Source organism: Pygoscelis adeliae, unplaced genomic scaffold, assembly GCF_000699105.1.
Source record: "Pygoscelis adeliae isolate BGI_AS28 unplaced genomic scaffold, ASM69910v1 Scaffold77, whole genome shotgun sequence".
Taxonomy (NCBI): Eukaryota; Metazoa; Chordata; class Aves; order Sphenisciformes; family Spheniscidae; genus Pygoscelis; species Pygoscelis adeliae.
The window spans coordinates 4,635,108-4,656,471 of NW_008825216.1; the positions used below are offsets into that span (position 1 = coordinate 4,635,108).

Consider the following 21,364-nt stretch of genomic DNA (forward strand, 5'->3'; position numbering starts at 1 on the left):
CCAGTCGGAGGCTGCTCCGAGATCATGTGGCTATGATGCTTTCAAGACACAGAAACTAGCCAATCACAGAGCAGGATGAAAACACGTGGGGTGTGAGCCAAGAGCCATGTCCTTGGGTCAGTGGGATGAGGCAGGAGGCAGAGGTCAGCCCGTGGTACACGGGCTCCATGCAGACCTCACCGCAAGGTCAATTCTTGTCAAGTGCGCAACTGGGACGTTCTGTGCTCTGTCTCTGGGAATTTTCACCTGAGGCCATCAAAGGAAAACACATTTCACTCTTACCTGTTTTCTCCTAGAAAACATTCATTAGCCATGGAATTCCCTATAGATGCACATAAAGATGCATAGTTCTGCTATTCTGAATTAATTGATTGTCCTAGTACCATACATTGCATCAAATCTGGGGCAGATTTTATTACTAACAATTTTTTCCCCAACGTTTCATTCTATTTTAAATTAAAAAAATAGATTTTTAAAAACCTCAAATTCTCAGAAAATCATAAATCTAAGCCAATGACACTAAGACAATACTGGTATCTTCAGAATATCTTGGGAACTTTCCCAAGTCACGGTAGAACCAAAGTTTTGCCAAAGTACGTTAGCCAATAAAATTCGATGTTTCCACGCATCGTCCTCTTGTCAGCAGGATCTGAGAAATCAGGGTGGAGTTCTTTTTGCATCCGTGCCTCTTAAAAACCCCTCATGGTGGGGTTTACCTAGATAAAGCACTGACAAGGTGTTGGTTGCCTTCCTGTACAGTGCTGCAGGGAAGTCAGGGTTGGAGGTGGAATATCCGTAAGCTCTTTAATAAGCTTTCAAACTTAACTTCACACCAGGCAAGACTTTGCTCTCCACCAGGAGCGGCGACGTAGCTCTAAAAGCAAAGGTGGAAAGCTTGCCACTGCAAGAGGAGGAGGGAAGGTCACAGCTCTAATTCTTCTAGCAGCACTGCACCTTCTCCATGTGAGTTTTTCCCTGGAGATGCGCTGCACCCATGGTTCACAATAGAAAAACTAAGCAAGCCAGTTCAGATATCATGAAAATAATGAAAAGCAGTCACAAAAAAACCCCGGCTGACAGCTGTATCAGAAGAGGAACAAAGACCAGTATGACAGAAAGTGGGTCAAGGACTCAGGAATTGATAAAATTAAGGATGCATGGTCACGTATCACAAAGGAGCATGGCATTTTCCAAGAACACTTGCGTGAAGGTGGATTTCAAAGGTATGGAGGAACCCAAGGCAAAGTCTCTCAAGCACCTCAGTATCTAGTCCCATATCAGGACAAATCCTTTCTGCCTATATATGCCAGACTTAGCACAGAAAACAGCAATCCCACCTGTGGATGCTCTTCTCCACCCTTGTACTGCTGCCACTTTTGCTCTGTGTAAGCTGTGCCCACAACACCTGGGGAAATCACATTTCAGCCAGACCGTTTTCCTGAGGGGAATTAATGCAAGACTCTGCAAACCGCCCTCCATGCTATCTGCCTGGTAATTAGGGTGGAAACTGAAAAGGGTAATTGATAAAATGCCAGTCAACAGAAAGATGGTCATGTTTTGAAGATACAAGACTAGCACCCAGGAAAACTACACAAGAGCTTTCTGTGCAAGGTCAGACAAGTCACCATTTTCCACTGTGGTCATCGACTACATGGCATCACATGCAGATGTCACACCTGATATACTAAAATACTGCTGTCAGAGTGGCTGACTGCCCAGAGAATCCCAGCTGGAACCTGTGGGAACCACACATACTGAGTACACAGCTGTCAGGAAGTCTCCAACTGGGAACTCAACCCACAGGTACTTAAAAAAGAAGAGTTACGAGTGTTACACATGTAAAGCATACACATCAATAATACCTATTTGACAGGGATTAAACCCATTAATACCTACAACATCCTCAGCTTTTAACATACGTAAAGGTTTCCCCCACTGGGAGATGCCACACTAGAAGAATGACTTGCGACAGTAGCAGACTTTTCTCCTATATATAGGTGAGCCTTTAAGAGGCCAACAAAACCACTCTTGCAAAAGGGCTACACACCTACTCCCTAGACACTATTAAAACACATTTTAATCGTCTTGGAGGACACCTGTGGGGGCAGGGAAACAGAGCCATGGTACAACTGCAAAGCTTCACACATTAATTTTGAAAGGCAAACCACAAGCCTGACCGCTCCCCAACCCCTGAAAGCTGAGAATAAAAAAGTGGCAGGAAAGGAACTATCTTTTTCCAGCCTTATTCTCTGAAGTACCCATGCAGATTTTACTGAAACATCTGCAGGACTTCCCAACTGAAGATAGATCTAGCAGGAAGAATTTAATCTAGAACCTCAAGACTATCAAAATACAAGTACCTGAACACAGACTACCGTAACAGGAAACAATAAGAAACCCAAGATGTGTGTTAATAGATGCTCTAAATATTAACACCCGCACACACAGAGCGTATCAGAAGTGCCAAGGCATTTGAAAGGAAAAGCACTATTCAAATACAGATATTTGCCAGCAGCTGTATCACCATCATATTCTCTAGCTGGTTTTGATTCAACTCAGTGGACATCAAGTTAATCCCACAGGACAGTATCATTCACTTTTATAATAGCTACTGACCTCATTTCTGTGTTTGAGCCCTGCTGTAGTGTCATGACTAAATGTGGCAAGCAACAAATCACACTCTGTCAGCAGCCAGTGCCTGTCCTTTCTCCTTTCAAAGCTTTCATTCGTTTCTGCATTTTTTAAAGTCATGCTGCTTCAAAACAGCTGATCCAGATGGTGGATATTTGGATTTCAACCTTCCCACATGGTGATGTGGCTCAAGAAAATAAAAACTGTTGCTACCTGCTGCTGACCTACTTCCTTCTTTAATTTGTTTCCTGCCATACAACAGAATAAACAATACAGTTGATTGAACTAGTCTTCCACACCTAACCATTGCTATGTAGCGAATATAAAATAAAATTAATAGAGGAAGGAGGGAAGAGGAAAAAAAAAAAAGCAGCATGATCCAGTGGGGGTAGGGGGGAGCAACTCTCACCTCTATCATAGTCATCTTCCTCTATTGCTTTTTCCTGAAGCCTCTGAAGCCGTAATATCAAGGATTTTATCTATGCAAAGAGAAAAGAGTTAATTATAACGAAGTTGCATTTAAAACTATTTAGAATATTAACCTCTACATAATATAAATTTAATGGATTACTACATCACTAGAATGGCCCAATTTTGAGTTAAGCACAACATTTGTTAAGTGGACAAAGACCTATTTGGAAGTCAGGTGAACTGCAGCTACTTGAGCCAAGCATGGCTTTAGTCCAAACACATACAGAGAACAACAAACAACATTTCTTGAAAAGCAAAAGAGATCATGTGATCATAGGATATTTTTCAATATTTTTTTCAATATTTTTCAAATCAAAGTAAGGACTATTAGAGGATTCTGTCAGCATGACATCTACTCCTGATCATATTGTACTCAACAGTGTGTTCTTGAGCCCATTCTAACAATTTTTTGCCTATATGAGTTTTGCACAAAACAAACCTAGAATTTCCATATGCAAGCCACATTTTCTTCAGTAAGTAAAAAAAGAAATACAGTATGAATATTTTGAAACAAGTATACTCATGTTATGGCACAGAAAACTGTGTTCACATGCAGCCAATGAAGTTTCATTAAAATATGATTTAGGCTTATCTACATAACATTGACGTTCGCATATTCAGAAATGTTCACACTGCAAATGCTAGGTGGGAAAAAAACCAACACACCAAAAACACCTGTAACAGAGAGAGAGTGCCCTTTCACACCCAAAAAGAAACTCTTACCATAATAAAGTTTTATTTCAAAAGTTACTGGTTCTCTTTCTTAAACTTGAAGGGTCTGGACCACAGTTCTGAATTTACTAAAAGTTCCTAAGGCCAAGTGTGCATTCAAACGCCATTACAAGTTTTTGCTGTTAGAAAGATTTGGTTAGAAGGTAGGCAGTCCTCTCCTCATTGCCATGCCAGCCACAACCTAACATGGCTACAGTTACAAGACTGAAAAGTGTTTTCTTACTAAATTGAAACGTGACCTGTACCAAACAAGCTATTATTAGCACCGAAAAAGGTAGGTCTGGAAAAAGAAGCAGTATAGATTCTTATAGCCCAAAGCCTGGAAGTGCTTGGGAAAGCATTTTCCAACACAAGAAAATCCATCCTTTAGACATTCTACATTTACAAAAGATTTCGCTCCTCCCTGAAACTCGTTCATATTTAAATCCCTATACTTAAATTCTAAATTGCATAAAGAAAAATAGGTACAGCCAGTCAACAACTTAGTAGAAACACTCAGTTGTCGTCACTACACAATCAACACACAAATTGAGCAAGACATCTAAATTAATGGTATCCCTTCTAAATATGGTCAGAAAAGAACTATAAAAAAATAAAGCCAGAAAATAATAAAAAAAATGCTTGATTAATAGTAGGCTATAGGATGCCCTACAGGAAAAACAAAAGCAAACAAAACACAATGTTGTATATATTCCCTTTCTCTCAAGGCTTTATTTTATTTTGTTTTTCACATCCTGAAAGTCCAAGATTTTTTCTCTGAGGCTGGTGAGGAACATGTAACATATTGAAGGGAGGAGCTCTGAATCCTCACCATAAACTATTTTCTGTATTTTACGCCACACTTTTGATAGAGTTTTAAAGAAGCCTGCAGTAGGAATGGTTCAAGTGACACTTTTTTCATATATATGATGTATAACAACCATCTATACTGAGAGTACAGCTTTGCTGCTGTTTGCAGTGTTTACCCCATCACGCGCTCACAGTGGCAGGTCATTTATAGTCTGCTTGGGTACCACAGCCCAGGCATGCCCACGGCAAACTGACTGATGCTGTCACAGTAAAGTGCTTTCTATTTGCAGGCTGGTAAGATGTTTGGAGCTCAACTAATCAAAGATCTGCTTCAGCGTGGCAGGTCCTGTATCTCCACCATGCAAAGACTACTTGGTTTTGGTTTGGTTTTTGTTTGGTTTTTTTTTTGTTTGTTTTTTTAAGAAGTACAGAAAAAGCATAATTTTAACAACTTTGGTATTGTCTCCTTTTCTTGACTGCAGTTGCCTTTGTTCCTTTCTGAAAAGTTTGAGACTTGCTCATTATCATTACAATAGGAAGGTGCTTCAAATTAAACATACACGACTGGCTAACCAAGGGCAAAAACATCTGAGGGCACAAATCCCCAATTCTCCATTCAATGAATTAATTAATATAGAAATTAAATATAGCAATGTTTCTTTTGTGCCTATCAAATAAGCATACTGAAAAGACAGAAGAATAATTTCCTGTTTTGATTATGTCATATATTCCCAAATTTGCAGCAAATTAATTTCCCAAACCATCCCAGACTATGGGCACATTGTCATTTCAGGCATGAAGCCAAAGAAACTGCTCCATGTCAATGTGTGTGAAGTCTGTAAATAAGAGAATCCAGTTTGAGTCCTACGTGCATACTCTATGAAAAGTATTAGAGAGCATCATAAGGCCAGGTCAGATTGTCATGGAGAGTAAAGTAAGAATAAGCGTTTCTCAATCTTCTGTCTTATCCAGACAGCAGGATTGTGCAAAGGCTCCCCAGAGCACGTTGTTTCATCAGCCCTAAAGACAATACAATGCATCTCAGCAGGTATGTCTGAGCTGCGAAGTCACAAGAACCTGGCTTTCTGAAAGGCAACCCAGAAACTCAGGGCACTAGTGAGACACTAAAAAAACCAAAAACACCAAACCCAAAACCCACTAAAAAAAAGCCCACCACCTACTTAGTGCATCTTGAACAAATTTGTGAAATCCATCGTGTCCACATTAGCCTCCAGATTACTGCCAATAAAGCCAATATTTGGCTCCTTATCGCAGGTAAGCTCAGAATGGTTTCTTTCCAATGCCCACCCCGCCATCCCAAAACCTGTATAACAAAACACAACCGATCCTTCTTAAGGTTTCCCCACCCCTCTCCCACAAAGAACACAGTGAATGAGACTGCCTGTATATGTGGTAGGTATACATGTGGGTATACACATGTGCACAAAGACTCCTGACTCAACAGCCCAGTACTCCTCTGGGGTGGAAAAAAAAAAGGTTCAATTTCCAGTTTGAGTTAGAGCAGAGACTTGATCCCCATTTTTCTTTGTGCGGGGAGAGTACCCATCTATTAGATTACAGGCTACTCTCATACAGGTGCCTCACTCCATGAAATCTTTGGCTAAATTTACACATTTCCAATTACAAAGTTTAGTGTGTTAAATCATGGTGCTTCAAGAAAAGAGTTCTTACCACCCCCAAATTTTGTACTACATATACTCCAGACTGCAGACAAAACAACCACCTGTGAAAGAAAATGGTATCTGTTGAATTCAGAAACTGATGTGTGACATATTAGAAATGAGAGGATCACAGTTTCAGTAGAACATAGGAATCAGGTACTCCAACAACATCACTTTTTTTTTTTTAAAAAAACTAAAAAGAAAAGGAAACCGGTTTTCTCACTTTTATCATGCAGACTGCTACTGTAAACCTTTATGAACAAATGTCACAAAAGTCATTAATATCCCAACTCCTACATCAACCTTGACTTTGGCACTATAAATACAAATGTTTTGGGGACCAGGAGGAGGAATCAAAGATGAAGTGAGATAACTAACCTTTAATGTACTGCGGTTGCCCAGCAGGCAGTCCTGTAGCACTGGTTCGTATTTTTTCATCAAAGTATCCCAGTTATGGTCACTAACAGTAAAGCTACTTTCATAGCCTGAGGTGACAGAAGAGCCAGCAGATGCTGCATCTGAGGAATCTGTAGAATATGAAAGTGTTGCATCTGTATCAGAGAGAGAGACCGTCTCACAGTCCTGTAGTTTATCAGTCGCTGTAGTCTCATTTTCATACTCCAAATCCTCTCTGGGCCTGGAGAAGCAACTCAAAGCTCCTGAGCGCTCACAAGTCTGCGCTGTCTCCTCTGGCTTCTGCAGATTTCCTGCAGTGCTGGGATGCAGAACGTACTCTGCTTCCTCGACGGTTGACTTGCCTTCAGCATTGCTTACTCCAGAGGATGAGTTCAGGGAGAGCTGTATGAAGCTGAAACTTGAACTAAAGCTATCGTGTGCACCATCGGAACGAGAAACAACATCTCTGTTTTGATATTCACAGTTGTTATTCACTTCTGTCTGATCCAAAGCACACATGTTTTGGGGCTCGCTCACTTTAGCGCCATGGCTCTTCTGCCATGTACAGCATACGGCAGAAACATCTCCTTTGCTTGTTGCTGCAGCAGGGTAAACTGGTATCACTGTGTTTTCTGACCGTGGACTCTTGTAACATGAAAGATTTTTGCAGCTCCCTGGCATATTTCCAGTAGTGGCCAACATTGCTACCCCCTTAGTGGGAACTACAGCACTATTTGCAACTGAACTACAGTGTAAGAATTCGAAGTTATTTTTGTATTGTCTGTGTAGAGAGCAGTCCTCAAAGTCTCCACAATGCTGCCTGCCATATTTGACCTCTTCTGGGTGGAACGGCTTGCAGGCACCCAGGGACTGAAACTCTACTCGTTGCTGAGCTTCTGGCCTCATGTATCCAGGTCTTTTTGTCAGTTTCTTTTTACGAAGAAAGCCTGCAGGCATTAACTGCTCCTGACCATTTGAGGAAGGAGGGGAAAAAAAAAAGTCATTAAAGTGTTTCTGCAGTTTTCTAGGCTTAGCATATTGTAGCATCTGAAAATAATTGTTTCAGGAATGTCAAACAGCGCATAGGTTTCCATTTTGACAAAACAAAGACACTGATGATACTGCAGATAGAGAAGAAAAGTTGTTACTAGAGAATGCTGTGTGTATTCATCCACTTTTCTAAAGAGTTTGCACCTGCTTTTAAGTGAACTCACTAACATAATGTCCTAACACCCATCAGGACACAAACCTAGGTAAGATGAACCACACCATCTTCCCTATTCATAGCAATGCTCTGCACTCCTTCATTCTTAATTCACTTAGCAGCAAACTAAAGCACAGAACTTGTTTAAGTTTCTCTGAGCCAGAGCAATTTTCAGACTTACAAGCACATATAGAATAGGACTGAATCTGCATCAAAAAGATGAGAACCATACTCGCAAAGAAATTCTGTGCATAATCTGTTGTTGCTCATGTCCCATTTCTTGTGTTCATATCCATGTTTTATTAATATGAGCAACTGTTTCAGATACTGCTTCCAGAACAGATGCAACCCTGTAACACTCCATGGCTGCATATCTGTCAGTCTAATGAGATATTTTATAAGTTTTCATTTAGATTTACTGTACTACCTATTGTCCAAAATGTGAAGTTAAAGGAAAAGTTTTGCATGCAGGACCATCAGTCCTAGAAAAACTAATGCCACCATATACTTACTAGCATTACTGTAGTATTAACATATTTAAGAAAGGGCCTCTGCTCAATAGCTTAATTTCCCCACATACACCTTACATAGATGAAAAGATAAATTTGCTGCTTGCAGAGCAGAATAGAAAGAACCAAGATAAAAAACACAAAGAACATTAGAAGTGGGAGATCAGAATGTGGTATCATGTCTTTGTTTTCTGTACATTTCTATAAAAAAAAAATTACGCGTAAAAGATTAAATGGTGACTACTTTCAGTTTCTTATGGATTTACTGCCAGTCAAAAGGTATTCCATTCTTCTGTTGTGCACACAGTCAATGGGAACACAAGCTCTGCACCATCATCCATTTTGCAACACAAAAACATATTGACCGGGCCTATTTGCCAGCATCACCCTTCCAAGGGATCTAGCGACTAGCTGAATTATGCCCTCAATTAGGTGCTCTCTGCTCACCGAAGCAGAATCAATTGCCAGAATCTCAGGCATTAGAAATATTCTCATCACCCACACAGAGCTCTTTCAAAAACACAAGTTTCAGAAAAAAAATTTTCTTTACGTGCAGCATATTTAATATTCATTTCTAATCACAACCCTTCGTCAACTTTTACATTGAGAGATATGCACACAATCTAAACACTTCATCAGCTCCTAACACAGGTCTCGTCCACAGCTCACTACAATGACATCCTATACAAAAATTTAAGCATTAGACCTGAAACTTCCCAGGAGACTTTTCCCAACATTCACTACACTCTCTCCAAATACCCTTCAACAAAAGCAATTTATACATTTTCCACGTACTAGAATAGTGGCACATCTCACCATGGGACTGCAGTTAAGCTTCTGTATTCTGCTTCCTATCACCATAAATTAGAATGCCCCAGCTGTCTCTTACGTTCTCTTTTGTCAGAGGAAAAAGCATCACAGAAACCAGAAATAAAAAAGGTCACAGAGTCCATCAGCCTGTCTACTATAAAAAGACAGTGAAATGCTGTACTAGGAGTAATTTAACAGAAGTCGTAACAAATAAGAACTACTCTTGGAGCAAGGGAACAAAAATTGAACAAAATGTTCTTTAGAATTTAATTCTTTTAGTTTATATACAAAATAACAGCCTAAATTTGCCTTCAGCAGAAGAAATCAGTTATGCAGCAAAAAGTCCTTCTAAGACTGGGTACATTTTATCACCATTTACAAAGGCTAGTCACAGGCCTCGTCTGTAAAAATGGAAAAGGTTCTTTGGTTTCATTACGATCAGTTTAAAATTGATCTCGCTAAATCACTATGAATTTCTAAAGCAGACATAATTACAGCTCTTTAAACACCAAATTTAAACTAAGCTAACGTAAGTAAGGTTTAAATCGGCCAAAGTGTTAGGTATTTGCACCAAGTGAACTGGATGCAATTCTAAAAATTATTGGAGCCAAAGTGGTACAATTCCAGTATCCTGAACTAGTCCACACAAAACCCACGCATCTCTGCGCTCCTCCCCACGCTTGCAGGTAACCCTCTAGACAGGTTTACCATTCAGCTCCTCTATGGAGTCCAGGTCTGCCTCCTGACAAGTCCAGCAGCACAAGTCCCTCACCTGGCTACCAGAGCAGTACCACTGCCTGAATTATATTCGAGATCATAGTCCAAGCCACAAGCCGTTCAGAGGATGCTACGAGGAAAAGGCTGCAGGTCCTTAGCCCCAATGTTGTTGCACCTGAGCACAAGGCAGAGAAGGAGTGGATGGACACAAAGCTGCGACCAGCACCTCAACACGAACACCCACGCCTTCCCCAAAGGATAAGAGAGGGAGAAGGCAGCCGCAGCCTGACCCCCCGGCTCCAGCTAGAGAACAGTCATGGTGCCCTCAGCCATCACAAAATCCAGTCAGGATGTTACTATGGCTTTGGGTATATACTGCTTGTGAGCTGTTTACCTTTCTGCCATGTCCCTTTTCTGAAGATTAGAATCATTTCAGTTGTTTATCATCACATATCTGAAATTTAGCTACAAAGACTTTGTTTTTCTGCATAGCCTTCCAACCACAGCTTGTTTCGTCTGCACATCAGATACAGAAACTACACTGAACCAATTCAGCTAGCTTGTTAAAAAGAGACAGGCCTCAAATTTTTCTTATAATTCGCTCAGTTTCAAGCACGTCAAATAACTGATGGCAATTAACTACAAGACTATCAAAACGGTACCTTGGAACACTGTGAAACAATGGAAGGTAATCAAAAAACCCCTACATTATAGTGTGTCATGCACTGTATGAGACACGCACTTAGAAAAAGAAAAGTCACAAATGGAAGAAGGGCCTTTCAATTGTAATATTACAGATCAACTTAAAAAAAAAATGTATGTTACAATCCTAGAAGATGATGCAACATATATTCTAATGTCAGATTATGTGCAAATTACTTCAAATCCAAGTTATGAAAGCCCAGAAATAACTTAATTATAACAGCTCTTTCACCATAACAATCTTTCCTGATGACCAACGTTTCATAAAAACCAACGGCTCAGAGCCACAGCACGGGGCGGAAGGGGGACAGCCTCTTGCTCTAAAGCAAGGCATGACCAGCAATGCTGTTCACGTCTTACCATGTCTTAGTTGCACTAGTAAGATGAAAGAGGGAGAGGTGAAGCCAAAGAGCGTTTCCCACTGATGGAAAGAGCACATTCTCTTGTACCCAGCCTGATACCAAAGGACAGCAGAACAGTCATCTAATTTATTCTAGATAATCAGTCTCTGTCTTCAGCCACAAAAGCGGCAGTTCAGTTTTTTGATCAAATGCTTTAGTAGCATCTGTGGATGGACAGGTGTAACTACCTTACACTTTTGTAAAGTCCACTAGGATTTTATAGATCAGTACAGAAACTCCGAAGTTATTACCTCCCCACCCCTGCTTTAAACACATAACGCAGAATTGCTTGCAAGCTCATTAAGCTCTCCCTGAAAGTAACTGAGAGATTATATATTCAGTTTTAAAGAGAGCTCGACTACCTGAATACACCTATATTACACACAGTTGATTTTTATTAGAATAACAAATTCACCTTCAGAGCATTTGTGGATAGTAACTGTGGTGTGGAGGAAAAGATACTTGGTCATACTCAAAGCCAACTATCAAGCACTGCCCCAAGCAATTTCTGTAGTGCTGCACACCTGCATTAAACTGTACACAAACAAAGTGAGATGAAAATATTTATTATTTACAAACATAGAGACACACAAACATTTAACCTATCAGTAACAGAGGTGAACCATTCTCATGGATTAATAATCTGACATGACAATAACCATTACTGTTCAGTTCCTACATCATAAAAACATGTAAAATGTTGCAGGTTCCTAATTAGTTATATCTTGACTCATTTGCTGAATTTCAAAGATACCACAAAATATTCAAAATAAGATGGCACTGATCTCAATGCAGCCTATGTTAAAACAAACCAGCACTGCCTCTTTACACAACTAAGCTTTCAAAGAAAGTTACTTTTGAATAAAGATTTTTATAACTCAAAATGCAAAAGTCTCACTCAGCTTTTTCATCTTATTGAATGTTAACTATGCTTTGATTTATCTAGCATTTTATAAAGTGTATCTATAGAAGACAAGCAATGGCTGAGCTACATTATATTTGATACCATTTACAGATTATTTCCTCACCAAGGGTTCCTGCGATTTCTAAGGTCACAGGCTGGGTTCAGTTATTCAACTGTTAAATTTCCAAGACATCACGTACAAAATATTCTCTGAAGTCATTAAATGCATGTTAGTTTCTATTCTTCATTAAAAAAACACTTCAGAGTTGTGCATTTTAGAAGTCAGAGTGGTCTTCCTTGGCCAGTGTTTAAATAATTTTATTTTTATTGACACACTCCCATAATGCGCATGTCATTCAGTTGTTACATTTGAGCCACTTACCTCCTTAATGCAACAACTCATTTGAAGCCATTTGATGAAATTGCAGCACCTCCCTCTAGCATAAAAATCACATTAGCTCATACCAGTTTCAATACACCCATCAACTTCTCCCCCCAAGAAAAAAAAAAGTGTTTTAAACCTGGTTTTGCCTTAACACTAAGAAAGAAAAAAATATTTATTAAAAAGTAAGCTGGTAAACATCAAACACTTCCCATGTCAGTAACAATCACCTATTTAGTCAGGGGGAATAAGAGAAGCACCCCTTTCCTTAATTACATATTATAATTGTGTTCGATACTACTAACACTTTAAAACACATCTACACCCATCAGTATTCAGCAGTGCACCGACTACACACAAAAGCAGACTTTTTTTCTCAAGCGAGTGCCTTGCTGAATCAGGGCCTAAGCACCTTGATGTGACAAAAAGAACAGAAATATGCCTTTCTGATCTTTTTAAGTTTAAAAATGTAAATATCCAGCTTGTGAAAGCATGCAGTTGCACTGCAAAGGCCTATTTGATAACTAATTAACACCCTATGGCTGGCAACCTGAGACCCAAGGCTTGGCTGCTACAGAAAATTGCAAGCTGAATGAAAATTACATTGCCCAACTTCTCCACTGCGGCATTAGAAGGAAATGTATTTTGTTGGCCAGAAAAGCAAGCGGCCACATTCACTCTAGAACAGCCAGGTACCTCCGTGCTGCCTCAGTAAAGCAGGACCACTAAGATAGCATAATGCTATCAAAAAATGATACTTCTGCTCTTTTCATTTTTGTTTTCATGCAGTCAGCTATTGTTACAGAAGTCCCAAGCAAAAAAAAGCCAGGGAAGCCCAAGATCTTTGCAATAAACTTCAGCTGTAATCCTGTTACAGACACTCCTCACACATCTCCTTCTCCAGCTGTTACTACATCTCTCATTCAGAATTCATCTCTGGTTGATGAGCCTCAACCCAATTAGTCTCCAAACCTCCTTATACAGCTCACTCATGTATTTCACCCAACCCACTGCTATCAGCCTAGGCTAGCTGGAACTGCCAAACTCACATGATCAACCACCTAACATAGTTACTTTTTCAGGCTCCCCAGTCATCACTTACCCTACAACCAGCTCTGCGATCCATCCCATGGACCACCTGATGGACAACGAAACACCCTGGGGGAGAACACAAGCAGGTCTGTGAAAACAAGCCAGCACCAGAACTGAGCATCAATAACAGAAGACACTTAAATTCCCCACAAATATCCAGCCCAATTTGTTTTAAGCCTGTATAATTCTTTTTAACTTAGAGTTAAATACTTGAGAATAATTTATCCACTTTCCAAAGAGGCAGGAGGACACACAAGTTGCAAGCCTACAGAGAACACTCGCAATAGAGAACCAATGCTTATTTTAAGAGTTTTGGGTTTGTTTTTGTGTGGGGGTTTTTTTTTTTTTAGCATTTGTTGTTTTTCTTCCTGGGGAAAAAGCCTTTTGTTCCCAGTTTCAGTGCGAAAGTCTGTAGAGGCAGTCCATGCAAATGTCTCAAGTGGAGAGAACACTCTGGTTCTTTCAGTCAAGATCTGAAAACAGCTTTAAATATTACACAGAAGTAGGGGAGCAAGGATTTTGCATAGAAACTGTGGAGTTTGGTTAGGTCCTCAATTAATTTGCAAACAACACTTAACAGGTCTGCAGTCATATCCCATAGAAGTATTTTACCAAACATGCACGTAATCATGAAATTAGTACACAGCAGTCCTTTTCAAGAATGGTCTATTTAACACACCACGCTTCTCTTTCATTACTCTGTCTCCAGAGTGACAGCGTGGATTCCCACTATTTCCGCTCAGTCAGATCATCTACAGCAAGACTCTAATATCAAACTCATCGGGGGGGAGGGGAGGGATGAAAAAAAAACCACACCAAACAATTAAAAAAAAAAAAAAGAGTGAAGTGTGAGAGCACATTGACAGCAGTCAATTTCTAATTCAAGCACAGTTTGAGCGCTCCAGCTTGGAGATTTGAATTTTTAATCTCACCAAGAGAGTGGGTTCCAAATTAAGCATCTGATGCACAGTCAGTCTGAAACCAGAATTGAGTTTACTGAAATAGAAAGTAATTTCCTCTTAACAGCTCAGTAGTGATCATATATAATGAAAATAAAACAACGTGGCAGTTCCTATATTGCCAAGGGTGAGGAGTCAGAATGCTTTTAGCTTTACAATTTAATATCAAAGTCCCAGGACAAATGCTCCTCCTTTGCCTGCTGAAGGAAGTTTACCTTACAGCCCCAGTCAGGCTGTCAGGACACGATGTCAATGCTGTCTAGACAACAATGGAGATGAAACGGAGCTCCAGACATCAGGAAAGCTGAGCAATAACTTCCCACAGAAAGCACAGCACCTCAGGATACAGCTTAAATACAAGATACTGCAAAAGCCAGGCATGTACATAAACTGCAGTTATGGCAATGCATGGGACACAGAGCTTATCTGTAGCAAGAAGGCGGGCAAACGAGCAGCACTCCCCAAAAAAGAAAATCTCAGGGCTTTGCATGAACCCCTGCGACTCTTTATGCTCCCACAAAATTTCTGTACTCTGGTATTGTCTGCTCTTTGCAGCAGCGGTTGTGTGGATCCTGCTTTTGCTGGCTGACAATTGCCACTCTGAGTGGCAAGATGAAGATTCTCAGCTGAACCCACGAGGCACTGACTGCAGCACTGCTCTCCTACCCTCAACAGCTACACAGACAACTTCAGTTAATGCAAGTCCTTGCTAGAGGCCAGCAGATTACTCAGCATCATCAGTCTGTAGATGTTATAGCCTGTGAGGGGTCAACCTTTGTGCTCCAGCAAGCCAAGTGCAGTTCCCTTAGAGACCGACACCAGTAAGCAGGTAAGGTGCACGTGTATTACTTTTGAGATCTTCAGTGAGAATACAGCTCGACCTTTACAATCCTTACCCAAGGCTGTAGACAGATGAAACAGAAGTTGGAAGTTTGTTTTATTGGGCCTGAGAACACGAAAGTGAAGACATCAGCTAGATCCTTTTCCTCTAGCATGGAGGAGAAAAGTAGATGGTTCAGGTGAAATTCTGAGACTATCTTATGAACAAGCTATGGAAGAAGTACCAAAGCAGATACTGCTGAAACTGCAGCAGAATACTAACCACGTGCACGAACACCTCTCTTCTAGCAGAAATCACAACTCCTTCTAAATAAGGTGGGACAGAAGTCACTCTGCCTAGAGCAAGTTAGATATCTAAAAAAAAAACAAACCACAAACCCAAAACACAACAACAAATTAACATTCCAGGAAAGAATATATTTTCTCTCTAGAAGGTAACTGCATCGAATTACAGAATTTAGCAGATGTGCCAGCACAGAGTGATGATGGCAATCGATACGAAGGATGAGAAGACCTCAAGAAGGGGCTGGAGAGCACTCAAAGACAGCACCCACCAGCACCAGACAGCTAGCAGTCCATACCTCCTCAAATAAGAGCCCTGGCATTAGAGGCCAAACTTGGTATTTCCTACCCACGTCACCAGGTATTGCAGGAACACTGCCTCCGTAACCAGACTACTGGCGTGACAACTCACACAAGACCTGAGCGACTGCCTGCTCAGCCCCAGGCAGGAGCTGAGAGTCACCCCATGCGCCTCACACCATGACTGGAGACTAAAGACTCAACAGGACCAAAGTCCTGTCTTCATGCAGATTCAAAAGCCATTCTCACTAGAGGCAGACAAGGATCAGGGGATACAGTCAAGCAGCAGCCAGCCAGACCCCATGCTGAGGGAGGACATCATCAACACTGACAGATCTACTTTGATTATCATTCACTCATTTTTGTCTCCATCCCAGTGCTGCACACGCTTTCCACTGCTCCCACCAAACCCTGCCTTCTTTTCCACCAACTTCTCTTCTTGGTCCCCAATTAGTTCTCACAAACCAATTACTCATTTCTCTTCAAGTAAGTGAAAAAGACAGTTGAACCAGAAATCTTTCCAATTGCTGCTCTGGACCTTTGACTGAACTCCGCGTGGGTCACACTTAACACTACACAGTCCAGAGTGATGACCATCCACAAAGCTCCAAAACAATGTTCAAAGCCACACAGATATACTCTCTTCCCCAATATCATTCCTCAGTACCACCTCTTTGGTCCTTTTTGGTTTATCCTTTTTGTCACGACCCCAACAAGCACAAGCATCCCCCAGCCCCCTAATAGCATTCCCCTCACAACGGCAAACAAGCACATCTCAACTTACCTCCAAAAATCCTCCTCGCATGAGCTTCCAGGCCCTCCAGCTCCCCAGTCCCCTCAGACCACCCCATCCCTTCCCAGGTGAAGCACCTTCCTGCTTCACACTCCACATCATAGAATCATAGAATCATTAAGGTTGGAAGAGACCTCCAAGATCATCGAGTCTAACCGTCAACCCAACACGGTCTTAGCAGGGCTAAGAAGTTTCTAGGCTTCTCCAGGTGCATTTAAAAGGAGCCCAACCCCACTTCAGCTGTATCCACTGATTTCATTGCTTGCCTCCAGGTGCTCAGCCTTTTGCCTACCAGGACTTCAGCCAGTTCTCAGGGCTCCTGTTACCTCTTTCACAGCACACACATAGTTTGTACAAGCATCTAAATCAAACCCCACTCTAAAGGCACACTGGCTCCATTCATCCCCTTCAAGATCATCTCAATGAAAACACTCTTGTAAGAGCTTCTTTCCCGTGACTGTAAATCACTGCTGTTCACATCTAGGAAATCAAGACAATTACCTGCCACAATTTACTCTGACAGTCTCCCTGGGCTAACATATATTATCTAATAATACAGGTTATGCTTATTAACATATGCCTCTGATGCTCAACAAAAGCACAGATTTTTGCCAGAAGTTTTTTTAACTTATTTCTGTCACACACTATTTGTAATTCACTTAAGTATTCCTACCTAAATACAAGGCCATAGGATCTGCCACCTTTCGTTGAACCTTACCTGTCTGTTTTTATTACCCAAGTAAATTAAAACACAGTATTAATCTTCAAAGAAATTGTACCCTTACATGAGATAGCTTGCATATGTTTCTTGAATGCCAAGGACTCTATGTGATACTGTAATGAAAGACTTAAGCAAAATACTTCAAGTTAAAAAATCATGAGAAGTAAACGCAAAAATCAGACTGACCTTTCAAAAATATTCTCTATATTAAAAGAAGATTGTCTTGAATAAGCCAATGAAACAGTTTTTCAGGTCAACATATTCCAGATTCAGCTTAGCATTTTAAATGGATAAAAAAAGGTGCAGATTGTACCATATGGTACTAAACACGCACACCTGAAAAGATCTGCTTCAGTAACAAAAATCTTGGCAGAGGAAAACTTTGAGTGTCATTCAAATTGTTTTCCAGAATAAATATAGATCATTAACTTATTATTTCAAATACTTTTCTTTTTCATTTATTACTTGCTTTAGAAAACCTGAATTCAGAATTAGCAGGGTCCTCTGCAAGGTAGCTCACATTTGCCTACCCCTTTCAGTTGTACCAGACAGGCCCCTGCATAGTATTAGTGTAGTATAAGCAGGGGATTTCTTCCCCTGCTTCTTTCAGATTTACGCATGGTACTCCTGACAAGATTATTATTAAAAAGTAGTAGACAGAACTGCTGTAGCTTCCTTTCAAGGAAAGCAATGCGTTTTCAGAAACATTTGATCTCATCAGTCCTGAGGTACAGCAGTAATCTGATGCATTAGTTTGTGGTTAAAGCAGACCACGTGAGAAGCTACACAACTTACCCAAGTTGCAAAGCACGCCCAAGAACTAAGGACTTGCACAGGACCCCGGAAAGACAGCTAGAAAAAAAAAAAGCATTTTCACTATAAGAATACACCTAAGGCTTTGTACCTTTAGAACGCCTGTCTTCATCGAAAAGACTGGAAATTTGAAAAGCAGCATTTAGAAAGAATTTTATCTTAACTTTCTCAAAACTATCAAACCTTGGAGTCACGGGTCCCCCCGAGGCAGATCCTGTAATAATGCTATTCCGTGTGGGATTCTGTACAGTGAAGTTTCACTGGAAACTTCAGGTTTAACTTACATTTTCACCAGAAATTTGAAGCAAATACAAACATCATATTTAGATGACTCCTTAGCTTATCTAGAATTTGAGTTGGGCCTGCCTACATTTTTGTACTCCAAATCTAAACAAGTCTACACTAGTCCTCAGATCTGATACAGGAAAGTATATTTGTGAAATATCCATGTCAAGTAAGCCCACGAGGATAGTCCACAGACAGAAGTTCATTGACAGGCTCCTTTAATTCCCCAGTGAAACAGTGCTACCTTTAAGCTGGAAGCCTTTTAAATCCTCTACTGACTAGGGGGAAAGGAAAACTCACAGTATTTTGAAGGTACTTGCAAAAGTTCCACAACCTAAAAAGGATCCTCTCCCTCCAACCCTCAGCGAGCAGGAACATCTTGCATGAACAGCCTTACAAAAACAAAGAGGTGCCAATAAAACTGTGAGAGATACTGAGAAGACACATGGATTTTCACTTCTGTACAATAAAAGTGTCATGGTGCTTTACTGAACAAAAACATATGAAATGTCTTAAACTTAAATTACCTTAAAGTCTGAGTCATAAGCAAGGACTTCTGTACCAGAGAAAGCCATGAAGACAGAACTAAGGACATCTTTAAGGTTAGAATGCCCTCTTTGGGTATAAAGGTATATTTGCAGCAACAGTAAATTTCAGCTAATACAGTGCTATTTTATGCTATAGGAAGGATCAAAGAATGCCAAGTGTGCTACTCTAAAACTTTAAAGATGTTATGAATAGCATCTGATTACCCTCTACTAGCAACAGCATTCCTAAGATGCTACACACCAATAGTAGGGATAACAGCAATCCATACACAGCAACACACAGGGGTAGGACAAGAAAGAGATGGCTGTAACTTAAAATAAGAGAGGTTCGGACTGGATACAAAGAAAAACTTTTTCGCCCTGAGGGCAGCCAAGCAGTGGAGCAGGCTGCCCAGAGCGGTTGTGCAGTCCTTGGAGGTTTTCAAGACCCAACAGGATAAAGTCCTGAGCAACCTGGTCCAGCCTCAAGAGTCAGCCCTGCTTTGAGCAGGGAGTTAAACCAGAGACGTCCTGAGGTACCCTCCAACTTGAACTATCCTATCATACCTCTAAGCTTTAAATACAAGTCTCAGGATTTGCAGTATTCCACTAGTTATCTATACACACAACAAAAGTTCAAGAGTTTCATCTGTGAAGATGCATCCAACTTTGCAAGAAAGCAATTTATCCAATTGAACTCCACAAAGGAGTCACAAAATAGTTTCATCGCATCCTGGAAGCTGGAAACAGCTGACTTTCTATGAACAAAATTAAGAATAAAGTTCAGTACTTGGAATAAATAGGTTCTCAACCAGCTTTTAAGCATCCAGCATCCACGCACAGAGAAATCACAAGCTTCAATGATGGTCAATGCCTTAAGCAAGACAGACACAGTAAGGCATAACAACATAGGCACTCCCATTGTACCACAGCAGACCTTTAATAGTTAGCTGGTGATTAAATGATGTTCATGAGCATCACTTAAATGTCACTTTGATCTACTACAGTTATTCCACAAAACGTTTATTACCAAGGCTTTTTTATTGGCTGTACAAACATTGGCAAGCGTTTCTCTCAAGGTATTATTCAGTTCACTGTATTAAAAATTATTTTGATATCTTTTCCTAGGCTGCTTGCCAATTGGAGGACAAGATGGAGCCATCTGCTAGACTCTAACTGTCTGAAGACACTTCCCTTTCAAAAACTTAATCCCTTAAACGGTGCCAAGGGCATTACACACACACACACACACAAAATCTAATATCACCTCTGAACAGCTGCAACCAAACCTGCCTCTCGCACAAATTTCCTGGCAAAGGAAGGAGGAAGACCACTTCTGCCTAGGGAATACTGCCCCTACCCTATCCAGTCCATGAAGTCTAATTATAACATGGGCACGGAAAAAGGCAAACCTGAATACTCTGCCCCACACCTGTATGAGGCAGCCATAACTGTGCCACAGATGTATATATTCTATATAACTGAGTGCACAAACACAGTTATTTCTGTATCTCCTCTTCTCTTTCTTTATTTAGAATTTGAGGGATTTCTGGGGCTGGTCTCTTTCTTATTCCACTGCTTTGCAATGTTGGTGTTTAAAATACATACACCGGCTGCTACACAGAATTCCTTAGAATAGCCTTAAGCTGTCCTCTGCATTGTCTTTACCTGGTCTGTTTGGTTTTTTATTATTATTACTACTACTATTATTATTCCCTACTTAGCTCCCTACATTGTAATCATCCTTTTAAAAACTTCTCTCATATTTTATATCATGATTTTCAAGTCATTAGAGATCATTTTTAGACAGCTACCATGTAGAACAGCTGCTCCTAAGAAGAGACCTGGAAGAAAGACAGCAACCCCACGTACTTCTCATACGGCTTGCACTGAACAGTTATACTGGCCTTTCAATATTAAAACCACAGCCACTCTGAACTTGCTATGGCCCCACTTAATGCCTAGGCAAAGCACACAGAATTCCACTAAGACCTGACAGCACAGAAAGCAGTAACATAAGAAGCGTGTGTGTCCAGATCCAGTAGAAAGGTCTGGACTCTCATCAAGAAATTCAGTGCCACACCAAGCTCACCAGAAACACAGCAAAAGTGTTGCTACACACCATTATCACTACTTATAACAAAGCTAAATTATTTTAAAATTATATTAAATTAATTTGGAAAGTGAATGGCATGAATATACACAGCCTACTCAACCCAGCAAAGATGAAAAACCTTACCAGCCATGCTCTAAGGGATAAACTGAAGGCCCTGAAGAACAATAGGGCAAGTCAGCAGATTTCACAAAGGGCTATCAGAAGTCCTGCAGACTGTTCTTCCCAAAACAGTAACACTGGATATTAGTTCCCAGTCCTACCTCATACAGGAAAAAACAACAAATGTACTTCTAAAAAACTAAGCAT

At 40.5% G+C, this 21,364-nt stretch overlaps 1 protein-coding gene across 1 annotated transcript in view; it reads right to left on the minus strand.

Moving 5' to 3' along the window:
• DISC1 (disrupted in schizophrenia 1) overlaps positions 1-7,535 on the minus strand; it is a 185,832-nt gene extending 178,297 nt beyond the window's left edge. Inside the window, 2 exon segments of the mRNA XM_009329171.1 lie at positions 3,041-3,110; positions 6,684-7,535. Coding sequence (XP_009327446.1) covers positions 3,041-3,110; positions 6,684-7,403 — 790 coding nt within the window. The 5' untranslated portion in view covers positions 7,404-7,535.
• Between the last annotated feature and the right edge of the window lie 13,829 nt (positions 7,536-21,364).